The 14,721-nt window shown below is 39.6% G+C and overlaps 1 protein-coding gene across 3 annotated transcripts; it reads right to left on the reverse strand.

Annotated features, from left to right (window-relative positions):
• Positions 1-6,075: 6,075 nt before the first annotated feature.
• cobll1a (cordon-bleu WH2 repeat protein-like 1a) lies at positions 6,076-14,542 on the reverse strand. Of its 3 annotated transcripts, XM_034216796.1 has the most exons (11): positions 14,382-14,542; positions 12,564-12,694; positions 11,969-12,170; positions 11,617-11,869; positions 11,328-11,369; positions 11,156-11,247; positions 10,886-11,074; positions 10,583-10,664; positions 8,135-8,935; positions 7,271-8,014; positions 6,076-6,718 (listed from the first exon to the last, which is right to left on the reverse strand). In XM_034216796.1, exons 2-11 carry the CDS (start codon positions 12,653-12,655, stop codon positions 6,711-6,713), a joined length of 2,505 nt encoding a protein of 834 aa, XP_034072687.1. In that variant the 5' UTR covers positions 12,656-12,694; positions 14,382-14,542; the 3' UTR covers positions 6,076-6,710. The 3 variants fall into 3 exon arrangements, with proteins under 3 accessions (XP_034072687.1, XP_034072685.1, XP_034072686.1); XM_034216794.1 differs by having other exon boundaries at positions 7,271-8,935; XM_034216795.1 differs by lacking the exon at positions 14,382-14,542 and adding an exon at positions 13,298-13,513 and having other exon boundaries at positions 7,271-8,935.
• Positions 14,543-14,721: the final 179 nt, after the last annotated feature.

The following is a 14,721-nucleotide window of genomic DNA, read 5'->3' on the forward strand; positions in this document are numbered from 1 at the left end:
CACCTTAAACTCATAGCTGTAAAGTACTAAGCAATGCGTAAGATAAGAAATGATGTTGGAAAGGGGACGTTTCCGAGAGGGGAGGTTGAGTTTTGGTGGGCAGCTCTCAGGCCTGGTGAGAGGTATGCTCAGGAAACAGTTATCAACACAGACTTTAGGTGAGAGAAGTCATTAACTGCATTCAAAGATCCTCTTTTATCTTCTCCCTCTGGAAGTAAAGCGTTTCTGTTCTCCCGCTGGCCGACAATGGATTCCCGCCAGATCCTTCTCTCCTGTGTCTCTTTGACTTTTTCAATGTCTGTTAAAAGAAACTATATTGTACTTGTGTTTATAAAGAAATAAACCTTATACTGTAGCTAATTCTCTATTGGTCAGTAGTGGAATGTAATAAAGTACATTAACACTAGTACTGTCATTTAGTGCAATATGTTTCTTTTAATGTATGCTACTTTATACTTCTCCTTCATTATATTTGAAAAACCATTATACTTTTTAAAATTATTTCATAACTTCAGTTAGTAGCTAATACAAATTAAACCAACTAATAAATGCACATTTTGACGTATAGTTAAAATATTAAAATATCCAGCAGTAGTATATAAAGTAAATAAAATGATCTCTCTAACAGAGATGATGTACACATTAATGCATCCATGCCTTTTACCAGTAATTGTATTTATATGATTCGGAAATGGGCCATTATGCATAACAGGTACTTTAATTTGTAGTACTCTAAATTCATTTTAAGCTAATACTTTGGTACTTTCTTTTACTTCAGTAGAAGTTTTTTTACATCTTGAATAAATATGCCATTTATATATTTTCATTTTATTTAACCCTTCAGCTTTTTTAAGTCAGTCCTTAGAATAAACCTGAATAAAAGCAGCATTTAAAAGACTAAAAAGAACATTTTCTAAAGCTGTCAAAAAGATTATGACTCAATTTGTAACTTTTCAATTTAAGAAAAGGCAGAAAATTGTTCACTGTGGATTAAGTACCCCACAATAAGTGTTCATTTAGCTCTGTAAGAATTAAAGATATGAATATGATGTGTTGCAAGGAACAGGAGCGCCAAGAAGACAAATGTGACTAATTGTCATATAACCTCAGATTGGGGGCACGGAAGTGTCTAAATAATGGCAGCTAATTTGCCTTGTATTGTGTTTTCCTGATGGGTTTAAATTGAATGAGTCAGGATCCATTGTGTCGTAATGTGAAAGCTGGGGCGCTGGTTCACACCGGAGACATCCAAGGTCACGCTACTCCAACTGAAGGGGTGACGGAGGAGGGAGTGGGGGGGTTACAGGAAGGCAGCTGAGTCAATGGACGGCCATTGGCACCAGATTCAACCTTGAATTATTGCTAGAGCTTTTCTACTAATCTAAAATACATTCTTTTTGTGTCATGCACATTAAAGATTATTCATTGTAATCCTCCCTAATGCCTCTAATTGGGCTTTTATGATTTACAAACTGTATCTTTATCTCTTTTTCCTCCTTCTGGCGTTTGTTTTTCTTCCTTCCCGCCACGCTGCAGAGTGACATTGAGCCTCTCCCTGTCGGGGTGCTCTCTTGTCTCACTCCAGTGCACATTTTCTCTGTCCCCTCTCCTCCTCCCCTACACAATGAGCTTTTGACTGAATACATTATCCGAGCTGTTGTTCTGTTTGTTGTTGTTTTAGCATCCGAGAAAAGAGATGAATTATTAATGATGACAGACTAAAAAACAAAGGGGAGAATAAAAAAGTAGTCTTTTTTTTTGTAGGGGCGCTGCTGCGGCTCCATCAAGAGGCTGGCAAATAAGACTGGAAAAGGACTTAAAAACACACGCATCACTTACAGTCATTTTGTTGTTTAATCAGGTATCAATAAAAATACTCACTGGTTTATTCTGGGAGAAACAAACAGTTTACTTAATACTTGGTAAACAAGACTGAATTTCTGATTTATAGGCACAACGTTATACATTTGCCAACACTATATATTACAATTATATTGCCTGTACCATTATTCTCCAAGGCAATTTGTTTTTATTTTTTAAACCATGTGATTGCTTTTTTATTTAATATCTATGTAAACTCTTTTATTTTTACCTTTTACTGTATGTGCACTGTACTTTGCGCTTTCAGTTCCCCGCTGCGTTATGAATAAAGGATTCTGATCCTGATACTGTACCATCACTTCATAATGATAGTTTCACCTCCTCGGAACACAAAATAAATCTGTAAGATTTTGTTGGGGCAAGCAATTTTCATTGAAACTAATCTATTACTATCACTGTATTAAATCTAAATAACATAAGCTGGTATGCTAAATTACCTATATAAGCTAATATGTAACCTTTTAAGCCCCCTTTAAATGCAATTATGACAAAAAGAAATCCCAATTTATGGTTTGTACCCCTTTTCCTAGAGACCCCCACTATAACACTTTACTGGTGCACCCTTCTGATTCATACACTGCAGATCACAGCTGTTTTGCTCAGTAATTTGAGTTAAATTGAGTCGATAAGGGAAAATAACTAATTTGTTAGCACATGCCTGAGGAGGAATGTTTGCATTTAAGGTCAGCTAAGGCAACAATTAATAGAAAATGAATTAAACACAATGCCAAAGAAAGAGAGATGCACAAGTTTGACATATTATGCAAAAAATCTCACATACTAGGATTTTAAAATAATCTTCTCAACAAAGTGTACAACATTATTCCTGATTAAAACAGCAGTTTGGATTATTCGGTGCAACATGGTGTAACAATCATTGTTGTCTGCCCCTGGTTTCTGTCTTAATACTCCCGTCAAAGTCAGAGTACCTGTCTTAATTTCCCTGATCTGAAGCAGGGATTGCTGTGCCCCCTCTTGGTTATACATCAGCACTGCATCGTCAGTCCAAAAGCTTCATTATGGCCACCTCATGTGATCATTAGAGTGATTCGAGTCACAGACATACAGGAGGGTGGCACATCAGAAGCAGGAGACACATTGTTTCACTGTATAGGATCAGATGGCAGATTTGTCTAAAGAAACAGCCTGGGGTGACAAATGAACCTCGGTGATTGTGTCAGTTTGTCCCCGCGTTGAATGGCAGACGTCGGCCATTCATCACAGCACTTTCCTAGGATTCAGTGAGGAGACTGAATGAAAAGAAATGATGGAGGGACAGGGCTTGTCCACCGTCAAACCGCTTCTGTTCCTACTTGCTTATTTTCTCCTGCGCTGCCAAGCACCATGAATCAAACTAGCTTGACTTTGTGTCAAAACCACGTCCTCTACACCCGTTTAAAACACGGCAGCCTTGAATTGGGATTGATTTTAACACCAAGCAGGACTATTTTTCCCCGTCGTTTGTATTTATAGCGCCTCTTCTTCGACCAGGGGAAGAGGAGAGAGAAAAAAAGAAAAAAGGCCTGCGTGTTTGGAGTTTACAGGATCAAAGAAGAGGTAAATATCATTTCCATAACATTTGAACCAGTTAACCAGCAGCACAATGCAGATAAACACTACTGTAAGCGCCTGACAATGCCAATGAGGCAGGAACTCTGTGATTTGCCGCTCCGCCAAAGAGGAGGGAAGCAAGCGCCAACATGGAGGAGGTCAAAGGTCAACTGCGCTCTCCCTGCATCACTTTCCAAGCTTCCCCTCCAGCGGTGGTGGTGTTTTAGGCAACCGAAGCTCACTTTTAGGGGGGGGTAGATCCCAAGGTGAATGGAAAGAATAGCTGCTTCCACACTGCCTGGGGAGGGCTACACTGCTTTGGGTGATTCACGTATTGATTATTTCTACCCAAGCATGGAGGTGCCATGTAAACACACATATATTAGCAGACTGCAACACATGTGCAGACACCGCAGTGGAAGCGCGCCCCCGGGCCTATACTCGCTGTTTTATAATCACATTCACCAGCTCGTGGGCATCTTCAAACCACAAGGCACATGCATCTGATGGAGAGCTAAATAGGACATGAATGAAGAGATGAAGGAATAAATAAATGATAAATGTGAAGCGTTGTTTGTGTGGGCCACATATCGTGGTATTGATCTGAGCGTTTTTTGTGGGTGTGTGGACGTTTTTTATTGTTATGCTTGATGCTAAATGTGTGGAGTTGTAATTGTTCTCAATGGTGCATTTAAGGTTTTATCATAAGTAAGTGGGATGGAAAATGGATTCTGTATGCTTTACTATTCAACGGGAAACTTTTATCTTTTTGTTATCACTTTCACAACTTCCATCGATAAGTGTCTTACTGCCTTCTTTGGCATCCTTTAGTTGCCTTTGCTCAGTCTGATCTGATGGCTTATCTGATACACTATTGGCTAGCTGTCTTATTCTGTTGAGATGGAAATGACCAACGAGACCAACTTCAACCATTTGCATCTTTAAATAGTCCGCTATATGTTGAAAGGCTCTACCAAGAGGTTTTAGAAGAGTTGCCTCAGTCTGCCACGCTTTATATACTATGCTGTTTTTTTTAAAGACAGAGGATTCATATCAAGCTAGTCCTGAGATAATCAGGAACAAGCTTCATGCAAGAGATGAATTTCAATTGAAACCAGCTCCTGATTTCTTAATTGAACTTGAATTAATGTCTAGTCTTTACCCAGATTGGAGTCGTGTTCAAATGACCTTGACTGTTCGCAACAAGGTGAATCCTACCTTTAAGATCTTCTCCAAAAGCGAATAGATTTCAAACTCTTACATCATTTGCTTTTTTGCTTCTGCACTGGGAGTATCCTGCAGTGGCATATGTTTTTAAGACAGGTGTTATTTACTTCATATAAAATACCCTTCTTCCCCAAATTATTACAATCAATTTAAATTAAAACATTACATTGTATTTATATTTACTAAATGTTGTTGTCATAGATTTGATGATAAAAAATGAGACAGAATACAATATAAAAACTATTTATTGTCTTTTATATACACAAAATATATAAAATGTTTTTTATTCTTGTTTTATTTATTATGATGTATTTGTGTGAATTCATTATGAAGTGTGTATTTCTCTGTACTTTTTTCAAATTCTATGTTTTATTTCATCCTTAAATTATATTTTTGTATATGATTTAAATTGGTAAAACGGTGCAATAGAGGGAATTTGGCTGGTAGAGATTTCGAAAAATAATTTATTAAAAAGTTTAAAGAATGTTGTGGCCAGACAACACATTATTTTGATGGTGTATATTTCTAAGAGAACCTGAAAATGAATCCATGGCCTCCTCATCATCACTTTAACCCTGATGTGGTCACATGACAGACGTGTCCTCCAGGATTTGAGACAGTTTGTCTCTCTCTCTCTCCTGAGACAATAATTACCGTGTTCTTCCTCAAAGGTCCACGTGTGCTGATAGCATCTCATATCATCACTGGATCATAACTGTACATGACAGAGTAGCATTTCATGTTGGTCTACATTATAAATCAAGTTCTCTTTTGTCTGCATAATCATGATCATCGCTGCTCAGGTTGAAATCCAACCTTTCCCTAAAAACAGAGAATGCCAGAGTTGTCACTAACATTGGATATCAGTGCTTTGGGCAGAAAAAGAGCTGTTTCTCTTTCCACAGACTTTAGACTCTCCCTTAGGGGCGGTAATGGCATTCTCCATGACAACGGCGGTGTGACACGGCTGTGCCCTTGAGGGCCGGGCGCTCCCTCTGGGGGGGTGGGGGGGGGGGGGGAAACACGACAGGGTCAACGGTCACCTCCCATCATCCACCAGCAACCCATCCTCTCTCCCCGTCTCCTCAGGTGGAATTGCAGAGAGAAAGAAAAGTCTTGAAGCTAGCCCACTCAGTCCAGGCCTGGCAAACGTGGAGCTTTAGCCACGGGCGGTTCTGGCGAGGTCTCTACCTCGCACAGCTCCTTGCTGTTCCTCCAAGGCCAGGGCTGGATCAATACGTATAGTGCAGCAGATTCTTTTGGCACCCAAGTATAGCTATGCAGTATCGCCCCGAGGTGTGGGTCCGTTAAAGACACAACAGTGTGTGCAAAGTGGACTGAGTTTATTCAGGAAGGTGTTGGCATAAAACTGATTTCAACACCGATTTGTTTTGCAAGAAATGCAAGAAATTCTCATGTCATTAAATGCAGGTTTATTCTGGGAAAGTCCTTAGAATTGACAGACAAAGCATTGCGAAAAATAAATATAATAATAATGTGTCATGTGAGTTCATTAATGCTCTTGAGCCATAAGAAAACAATATTAACTGTAACTTAAAATAATAAAATGTGTCTCTTAGACTTCACATAAAATCTCTTCTATAGATTTGATTATTTTTTAAATAATACTGTACTGCCACCTGCTGGCCAAACAGCAAATCAGTTATACTGCATTCCTTATCAATTATAACATTTACAACCTAGAGGAAAACTAACTCTGGCACAGAAATAAAATAAACCTATTATTGCACATTCATTTGTTTTACACAAACAAAAACTCTCAAGTCAGCTTTGCATCCGCCTTGGCACATCTTCAATACAAATTCAAAAGGAAGTAAAGAAAAAACAGGACGTTGTCTCGTCAACAACTCTATCCTGTACATTTGGCTGTGTGGACAAAATATGTATGTTCAACATCGTCTAAAGTCCAACAAAATGAGACAGCAACGTGTCTTTGAACAAAAAAATACAAGAATACAAAAAAGTCAGTTGCTTGTCATAAAACTGATGCAAAAATACTGTTCATCTACTTCGAAATGATCCAGGGACAGTCAGGCACCTACAGAAGAGAAAAAGACAAAACGGAAAGAAATGTATATCACGGTTTTCTTCTATATGCAGGTGTTAAAATGGCGACAAGATATACAGTCAGATGCCCAGAAATAAAGTTTTCATTATTTATTTTCTGTCTCTACGTCAGACAGATGAGTGAAATACAATTTAAATGTCCTCCTTTTTCTATGTTAGATGTTATTTTTCAAAGGAAATATGGATTGAAGACATATGTATTTGTTTAAACGATTAGGGGCTTATTTGTGACATTTCTTGAATAGGAGACTTTGCTATGGCTTTGTGGTGAAATACTGTCGTCTTCTTTCAGTTTTTACTCTTCAGTGGTTTTTTTTATTATGTTAAAGATTATGTCTTTTTTTCCATCAAATATGGGGAAGATTCTAACTAAATTACTACATCTGCATCTGTGTACAACTACTGGCTTTAAAACACAATGAACAACCAAGCAAAAAAAAAAGAGGAAAATAGTACAGTACTGCTACGTATCTGTATCACATTAAAGCACTAAACTCTAAAATCAGTGGTCTGTGGAACTCACCATTTTGGTAGGGGGACCTGGGGGGTGATGGAGGTGTACCAAGTGGTCTGCTCTGGACCTGAGCGTCTAAACCCTTCCCTGTGCTCCTGAGACGGGACCTCTGCACGCGCATTGCTACGGCCTCTGCAAACCTGGAGGGGGCTGGGTTAGCAGGTTTTCTGGAAGACTCCTTCTGATGAATCCCGTTGGAGGTTGGACTTGGTTGCTGAGAAGAAGACAGAGAGGAAGCATCTTCTTTCTCCTCTATGGTTTCTTCAAAGTAGACGGGTGGAGGAGGGGGAGGGAAACAGTCCTCGGCTTCTTCCTCTTCTTGAACCACTTCCTGCTTCACTTCAGCGAGTGAACCACAATGGTTTACGTCTTTACTCTCAGACTGTCCATTGTGGCTTTGATCCTCAGCTTCATTCCCCAAGATGATCTGACCGTCACTTGGAAGTTCGGAAGGTTCTGGACTCTGCAGAGTTTTTTCAGAAGGTTCTTGACTCTGCAAAATAGGTTCTGGACTCTGTAAGGATGTTTCAGAAGGTTCTTGACTCTGCAAAATAGGTTCTGGACTCTGTAAGGATGTTTCAGAAGGTTCTTGACTCTGCAAAATAGGTTCTGGATTCTGTAAGGATGTTTCAGAAGGTTCTTGACTCCTCATAGGTTTTTCGGAAGACTGTTGAATCTGCGAAGGTTTTTCAGAAATATCTGGACTACCCAAAGGTTTTTCAGAAGGTTCTGGACTACCCAAAGGTTTTTCAGGTGGTTTTGGACTCTGCACATGTGTTTTTGATGAGCCTGGACTCTGCAAAGCCGTTTCGGAAGGTTCTGGACTACCAGAAGGTTTTTCAGGGGTTTTTGGACTCTGCAAAGCCGTTTCAGAAGGTTCTGGACTACCCAAAGGTTTTCCGGAACATTCTTGAACCAGTATTGTTTTTTGAGAAAGGTATGGAGTGCTCAAAGGTTTTTCAGGAAGTTCTGGACTCCGGCAAGGTGTTTTAGACGGTTCTTGACTCCGCACTGGTTTTCCACAAGAGTCTTGAATCCGCAAGGGTGATTCAGAAAGTTCTGGACTACGCAAAGGCTTTTCAGGAGGCTTTGGACTCTGCAGAGATTTCTCAGGAGGTACTGGGTGCTGTAAAGGTGTTTCAGTCCCCGGTGGATCCTCTTCAGGCTCCGCAGTAGAACCTTCACTCTCAGGGTGATCTTCTACAGTTCCCTGCTCTGTGGTGAGTTCAGGATTGTAGGACTTCCCCGAGGGAACCACTTTAAACGTGGTCATTCCCTTCCTTTGTGCTGGATCCTGCCACTCATGCTCAGTTGGGAGTTTGTGTTCTAGAACAGATTCTACGCAGAACCCTCCGTTATCCGAACGCCTCGGAGTCATGGACTTTAAGGAGGAGGCAGAGTTCCTCACACGCCTGACCAGCGCTCCTTTGGACATGGAGGACGTCAGGACTTTGGCAAGAGCAGAGCGGGCGTCAGAGAGGTCTTTCCCCCGAAACGAAGGCAGATACGGGTCAGCCACGTCATAGAGATGAGCAAATGAACGGGATGAGGATGAACGTAAGAAGGATGAAGAGGAACGTGGATGGGATGGTGATGGTGATGAAGACGAGGGCAGTGATACAGATTCTGACTCGTCGCTTTCTCTCAGATCCTCCGTCAGGGAGTCTACGGACGCTGGAGAAACAGGAATATTCAAATTAAGGGTCTTCAAAACAAAGAGTAAACTTGAATTAATGTTACTTTTAAGCAAAGTAATATTATCAATGAAAGTTCTGCATAAAGAACAGCAACATTCATTATTAAAATATAACAATAACATAAGAAAATGGAATAAGTAACATGAGGGAACTTGGCTCAAATGGAAAACCCTTATGAATCAATTTTAGTAGAAAATTAAGAGACACATTTTTTTTTAAAGAAATCAATAGTAAAGTTGATTTGATTAATACCAATTTTATTGTTATAAGAGAAATAACAATGAATTATGAATATAAACTTATATGAATAAATAAATCAGAAGAAAAAGATTAAAGAACCAGAATGAAACATAAATATATAAAACACATATATAATAAGTAAAATAAAAATAAGAGAAAGAAATTAGCATAAAATACAAAGATTTGAAGTATTGATCTGTCTTATTGTATGTTTTGAAGTAAAGGCACAGCAGTAAGTTTACAAAAAAGTAATCCATTGAAAGAAAAACACACAAAAGAAGGACAATACAGAATTTCCACCAAAAAACAAGCATACAAAAATAAAAACAAGACAAATAAATAGCTTTTAAGTGCAGTGACAGACATCCATAAAAGCCACTAAGTTGGAAATGAGGAAGAAGAGGCCTGCGCGGAGGAGGACGGACAGGAGGAATAGGGATGATGGAAGGAGGAGAGGAAGAGGAGGCAGCAGCCCTCAAGCCCCCCCTCCAGGTAACACAGAGTCTGTAAGCAGGGAGAGGAGAACGCTTTAGGGCAGCAACGTCTGAAGCTTTAAAGACACACACAGTGATGAACATGCCCTATTGAACGTGCACAGTCTGTGATAATGTGTGTGTAGGAGGACAGGATGGAGAGTGTGATCAGCAACTCTTGGCTGGGAGTTGTTTTTCCTGCAGAGGATTGATACAAAAAACACGGGAGGGAGCCGAGACTGCTGAGGGCAATTAAGTTGGATAATCAGCTCAAAATGTCTGCTTTCTTAAACTGTAGTATGTGCTCCTGTGTTTCATCGTGAAGTGATTGTGGCTTAATTACAGGTCCCCAATAACCTAATATCAGAATGGTCAGAATGAAAGGGAACAGCAGGTGGGTGAGCATATCACAGGGGAGTGAGCACTCAGACAATAGATGGATTTATCTTGGAACAGCCTGTGTGAACAAAGCGCAGCGGGTCACTTTAATTGCCCTGAACGGGGTTAAATTGTTCCGACTGATAAAAGCCGCGTTTCACTCTGGATATAAAGCTTCCATTGGCTTTGACATTTTAATCTTGATTTAACTTCAATCTGTCTTGACCTGGTGTGGCGCTGGCTGAAGCCGTGAGGATTTGGCAGGTACAAGAATTCACCCCACTCTAAAGCTGTTTGATTTTGTTTTACGGAAATACTGTAAAAGGTCAATTGGGATTATTCCACCAGCATATTTCATATCCTCTGCGGTTTCAAAGATGCTTCAGTGGATGGCAAAATAAAGAGAAAGCTACTATGTGATGCTACTGACCTACATTTATATTTTATACCTCTCAAATAGCCACATTTTACATGTTACCCCCCCCAGTCAAATTGAAACCTCAAAGGTCTTTAATCATGAATGCAGGTTTTACCTTTGACCTCCTGGTGGGTGTTAACACAGGGTAGGGGTGGGGCCCTCCTCTTGGTGCTCCTTAAGGTGGATTCTGCTGACCTCTACATTGACAAAAAAATTCCTTTTATTAGCGTGTTTTTTTCCATTGAGAGCATTTATACCACCATTTTCCATCTTTATGTGGGAATGTAGCGTTACACATTACCCTGAATATCGAATATTTCATGGATAGACAGCATGTGTTAAAAGGGGTATCATACAGTAACACACACTCTTCTTTCCTTAGTGGAAGTGGATACATTTCTACCCTCCCAGCACCTACCTGTGACCCTCCGACATGACAGTTCCCGAGGTTGTTGGGGACGCTCTGTGAGGCCCCGATGGGCGGCTGAGGGGCCCGTCTCTTCTTGGGCATCTCCAATGGCAGGGTGTTCGAGGAGGAAAGACCCCGCACATTGTCTCCCACTTGTTTTTTGGGAGCAGGAGAAGCTGGGGCACTCCTTTCCCCTTCCTGGAAAGAGGGGGAAATATAGTTAGAAGCAGAAGACGTTAAAGAGTCAGCCATCTTTGACAACATGATGAAACACTGTACCGTTGCAGCTTTGTTCTTCTTCTTCTTTCTGAATAGGCTGAAGAATCCTGTGTTGTCCTTCTGTTTCTTCTCCTTCTTCTTCTTTGGCAGGTCTATATGATAATGAAAGATCTTGATTAGTAATGTAGCAGAAATGGTTGATCATATTTGAGAGCGTGTATGAATGTGTTACCTTGTAGTGGAGGTGGTGTGATGACCTCTGTTTGAGTGACAGCTGATTCAGGCAGAAAACAATGACATTTTGAGGTCAGATTTGAACAAATATATATAGAAGTAGGTATATTTTAGGAACTAAACATCTTATTTTAGATGTTGACCTTAGGGTTTTGTCGAAGAAACTAAAAAAAAACAACCATGAAGTTCAAATGTAGGGTTTTTATCAACAATTTAAGCAGGAAATATTTCTGGAATAGGCTGAAAATGGATTTAGTCATGTCATATCAATATGTCCTCTAACGTACCTGCTTCTTGGGACTCAGGCTCCTTAGCGGCTGTGTCTTTGGCAAACACTTCCCTCAGTCCGTGCTCATTTAAGGTTTTGCTCAGGTCCAGAGGCTCTTCAGAATAAGAGTCTTTCAGTAATATGGTGGTCTCCACTTGAAACTCACACTTGTCACACACCGCTGGCAGCAGCATCTCAAGGGCCACTCTTGGATTGACTCGCACCACCGTCTTGTGGGACTTATTGTAGTTTATCAACAGACGAACTGATGCCTGCAGAGAGAGATGATACGTACTGTTTATCTTATGCAACAATGGAATGAATGTCTATGGCTTAAATTGTGTTTTTGTACAGATATAAACCACTTTTACCTCAGGCATGTATGGCCTTCTGATCTTTTCCTCCACCCCTCTGGGCTTCAGCACAATCGTCTCCGCTTCCAGGGAGCCAATAGGAGAGTTGGGTTTGAAGCTGATGTTGTTCTTGTTAGGCGAGAGAAACTCAACAGTGTAGTCAGACGGATTCAGATGGTAACTCGCACAGAGGGTCACCAGTAAGTCCATCACTGGTTTACTATTAAGAGAGAGTGAACAATTGACCATTAATAACAGAGATTACATCCAAAGATCTTGCAAAGGTATGACAAATACAGGTGAAACTTTATCAAAACACTAGAGGTTGACAAAGAGGAAATAGACCAAACAAAAGGTATTAAAGTAATTGAAAAGGCTATTTATATTGTTTTTTAAATGTTTCAAATCAATGGAGCTGAGCTCAAGATATTCTGATTTGTGTAGTATTAAGACTATTGTATTCAACATTTCCCATAATAAAATCTAAACCAGCATGTGAATAAAACAGGTCAATAGCATAAAAAGTGGCATTAGCATTTAGTTTTGAAAATGAAAAAGCTGTAGTGCCTTTAGTTTTTGCACATTATCTGTATGTTTGTGTAATAGGGTCTACCTTCCATGCACTGTGGCGTTTTTCTCCACCCCCCCTGGCAGAACCACAGACAGACAGTGGTCTCTGTCCAGTGGATTCTCCTGCTCACCCATCGCCAGATCAGATGCTGTTCCCAACGTCAGGCAAAACTCCTGAAAGGGAACAAATATTTCAGTAATTAGTGTCAATGGGAGAACCATACCTCATATTACCTCACACACACACAGATGATGTCAGGGTGGCAGTGTGAAATGTCTTACTGCTGCTTGAAGACATTCCAAGAATGAGATTAGATTAGAAGAACTACAACTCCCATAGAGAAGGTACATCTACATTCATTCATTCATTTCATCATGATTAGTTGGTTTTTGATTAGGCATTTAGTCTGTAAAACATGTTGCTTTATTTGTCCAACCAACAGATAACAACCCAAATAAAATCATTTTATCTTAGAATATGAAGAAACCCAGCAAATATACCCTTGTAAACGGTTATAAAAAAATGTGGTTATATTTCTGTGTGTTGATTAATGGCGTAATCGTTTCAACTCGATTCACTGTGGAGTACATCTGATTATTTTTACTCCAAACTGATGCTGCTTTTACAGATGACTGTTTATTAAAAAGTTAACCTACATCTTCGTTTTGCTACAGATACATCCTTATATGTGACATTTAAGGCTACTTATTTACCTGCCAAAACTTTGAAACGTCATTGAAATGGGGCAAATAAATAGTGTCAAACGTCAGCGTTACCTGAAGAGCCTCTTTCCTCAAACCTGACGGTCCAAATCCAAATCCGCCAACCGAACTAGTTCCACAGTGTCGTTGAAAGCTGAGTTACCACCACGAATTTAAACACATGCAGCTTTAGTTTTCTACTGAAAATTACGAAGCGACTTGCAACGCTATCCTTCGCTTTTAAAATGAAGTTAGACCCTCCTCGTCTCCCATCTAATTTAACCGCTGTCACTTTTGCCCTTTGCCCTTTTGTAGGTCTTTCTAGTCGCCTCTCTAAACAGTCTGATTAAAGTCAACGCCCATTCTGTATTGTAGTCGTTAATAACCTTATGCTAATTTATACTAGTTCTAATTATTACAATTTTCTATATTGTATTTTGTTTTCTAGATTTATAAAATAATTTAAAAAAAATAGAGACTGATAGTTTGCTAATAAAAACGGTAGCATGTATTAGCTTACAGTAGATGCTCAAAGTAGAGCATCTCCACATAGGTCTGTTAATAGAAAAAGAGAAATAATATTCAATGTAATTTCTCTAGTAAACTGTTCCATAGTTAACATTGTTTCACTATTATGTTCTTTATCTTATCTTACATGTTTGTGTTCCTATTCTCATGCTATTGCCCTACCAGTTCTGTTAACACAATATTTATTTTACAACATAATATTTTGTGTTCATAGCCTAATGCTTATTCCTACTAGTTATGCTAAAAACAAGTTATTTCTTTTTTATTTCTAGACAAACATATACAGAAAATACAGAAACTGCAAAAAAAACAAGCTTTAAAGTAAGCTAATAATATAACAAGCATCGGTGGAAGAAGAAATAAATAATAATTAGTGTTATTTTCCTGACTTTATATAATAAGGACACCATGAAACCTGTTTTTTATATCAACAAACAATCTATTTATATAGCTGAATAGATCCATACCATCCTCAGCCTTGTTGTCTAACAGTAATGCTGGCTTCCAAATAAGATTACAGTGTTTCTACAGTAAGAGGGATTAGGGCTTTTAAAGGGCTGCGTCTCCCTATGCTCCCATATTTAGAAACCCTTAACTGATTATAAATGCACCCATAGCTTTTCACACTTACCCGTGTCCACCGATTCTTCCCATTCTCTGTTACCGTCCTCTTCTGTTTTATTAAGTGTTTGAAGAAGAGAGATGTTCTTCCCCCTGTAATCCCTGTTTAGCAGACAAGCCACCACACCTCCAGGCCCTGCCCCGTCATGTGACACTCTGTGCATGTCTGTGTGTCCTGTGAGAGTACTTGTGTGTGTGGGGGGGGGTATCTGCATGGGCATGTGCATGGTGACCTGGTGAACCTGTCTGCAATGAGAAAGCTCTCCCTTGACCACATCAATGATACAAATAAAGAAGAATACTACAATTTGTAGAAAGGCCTTTAATCCCACTGATCCTCATCTGACAGT

The sequence above is a fragment of the Gymnodraco acuticeps genome, unplaced genomic scaffold, assembly GCF_902827175.1.
Source record: "Gymnodraco acuticeps unplaced genomic scaffold, fGymAcu1.1, whole genome shotgun sequence".
NCBI classification, from domain to species: domain Eukaryota; kingdom Metazoa; phylum Chordata; class Actinopteri; order Perciformes; family Bathydraconidae; genus Gymnodraco; species Gymnodraco acuticeps.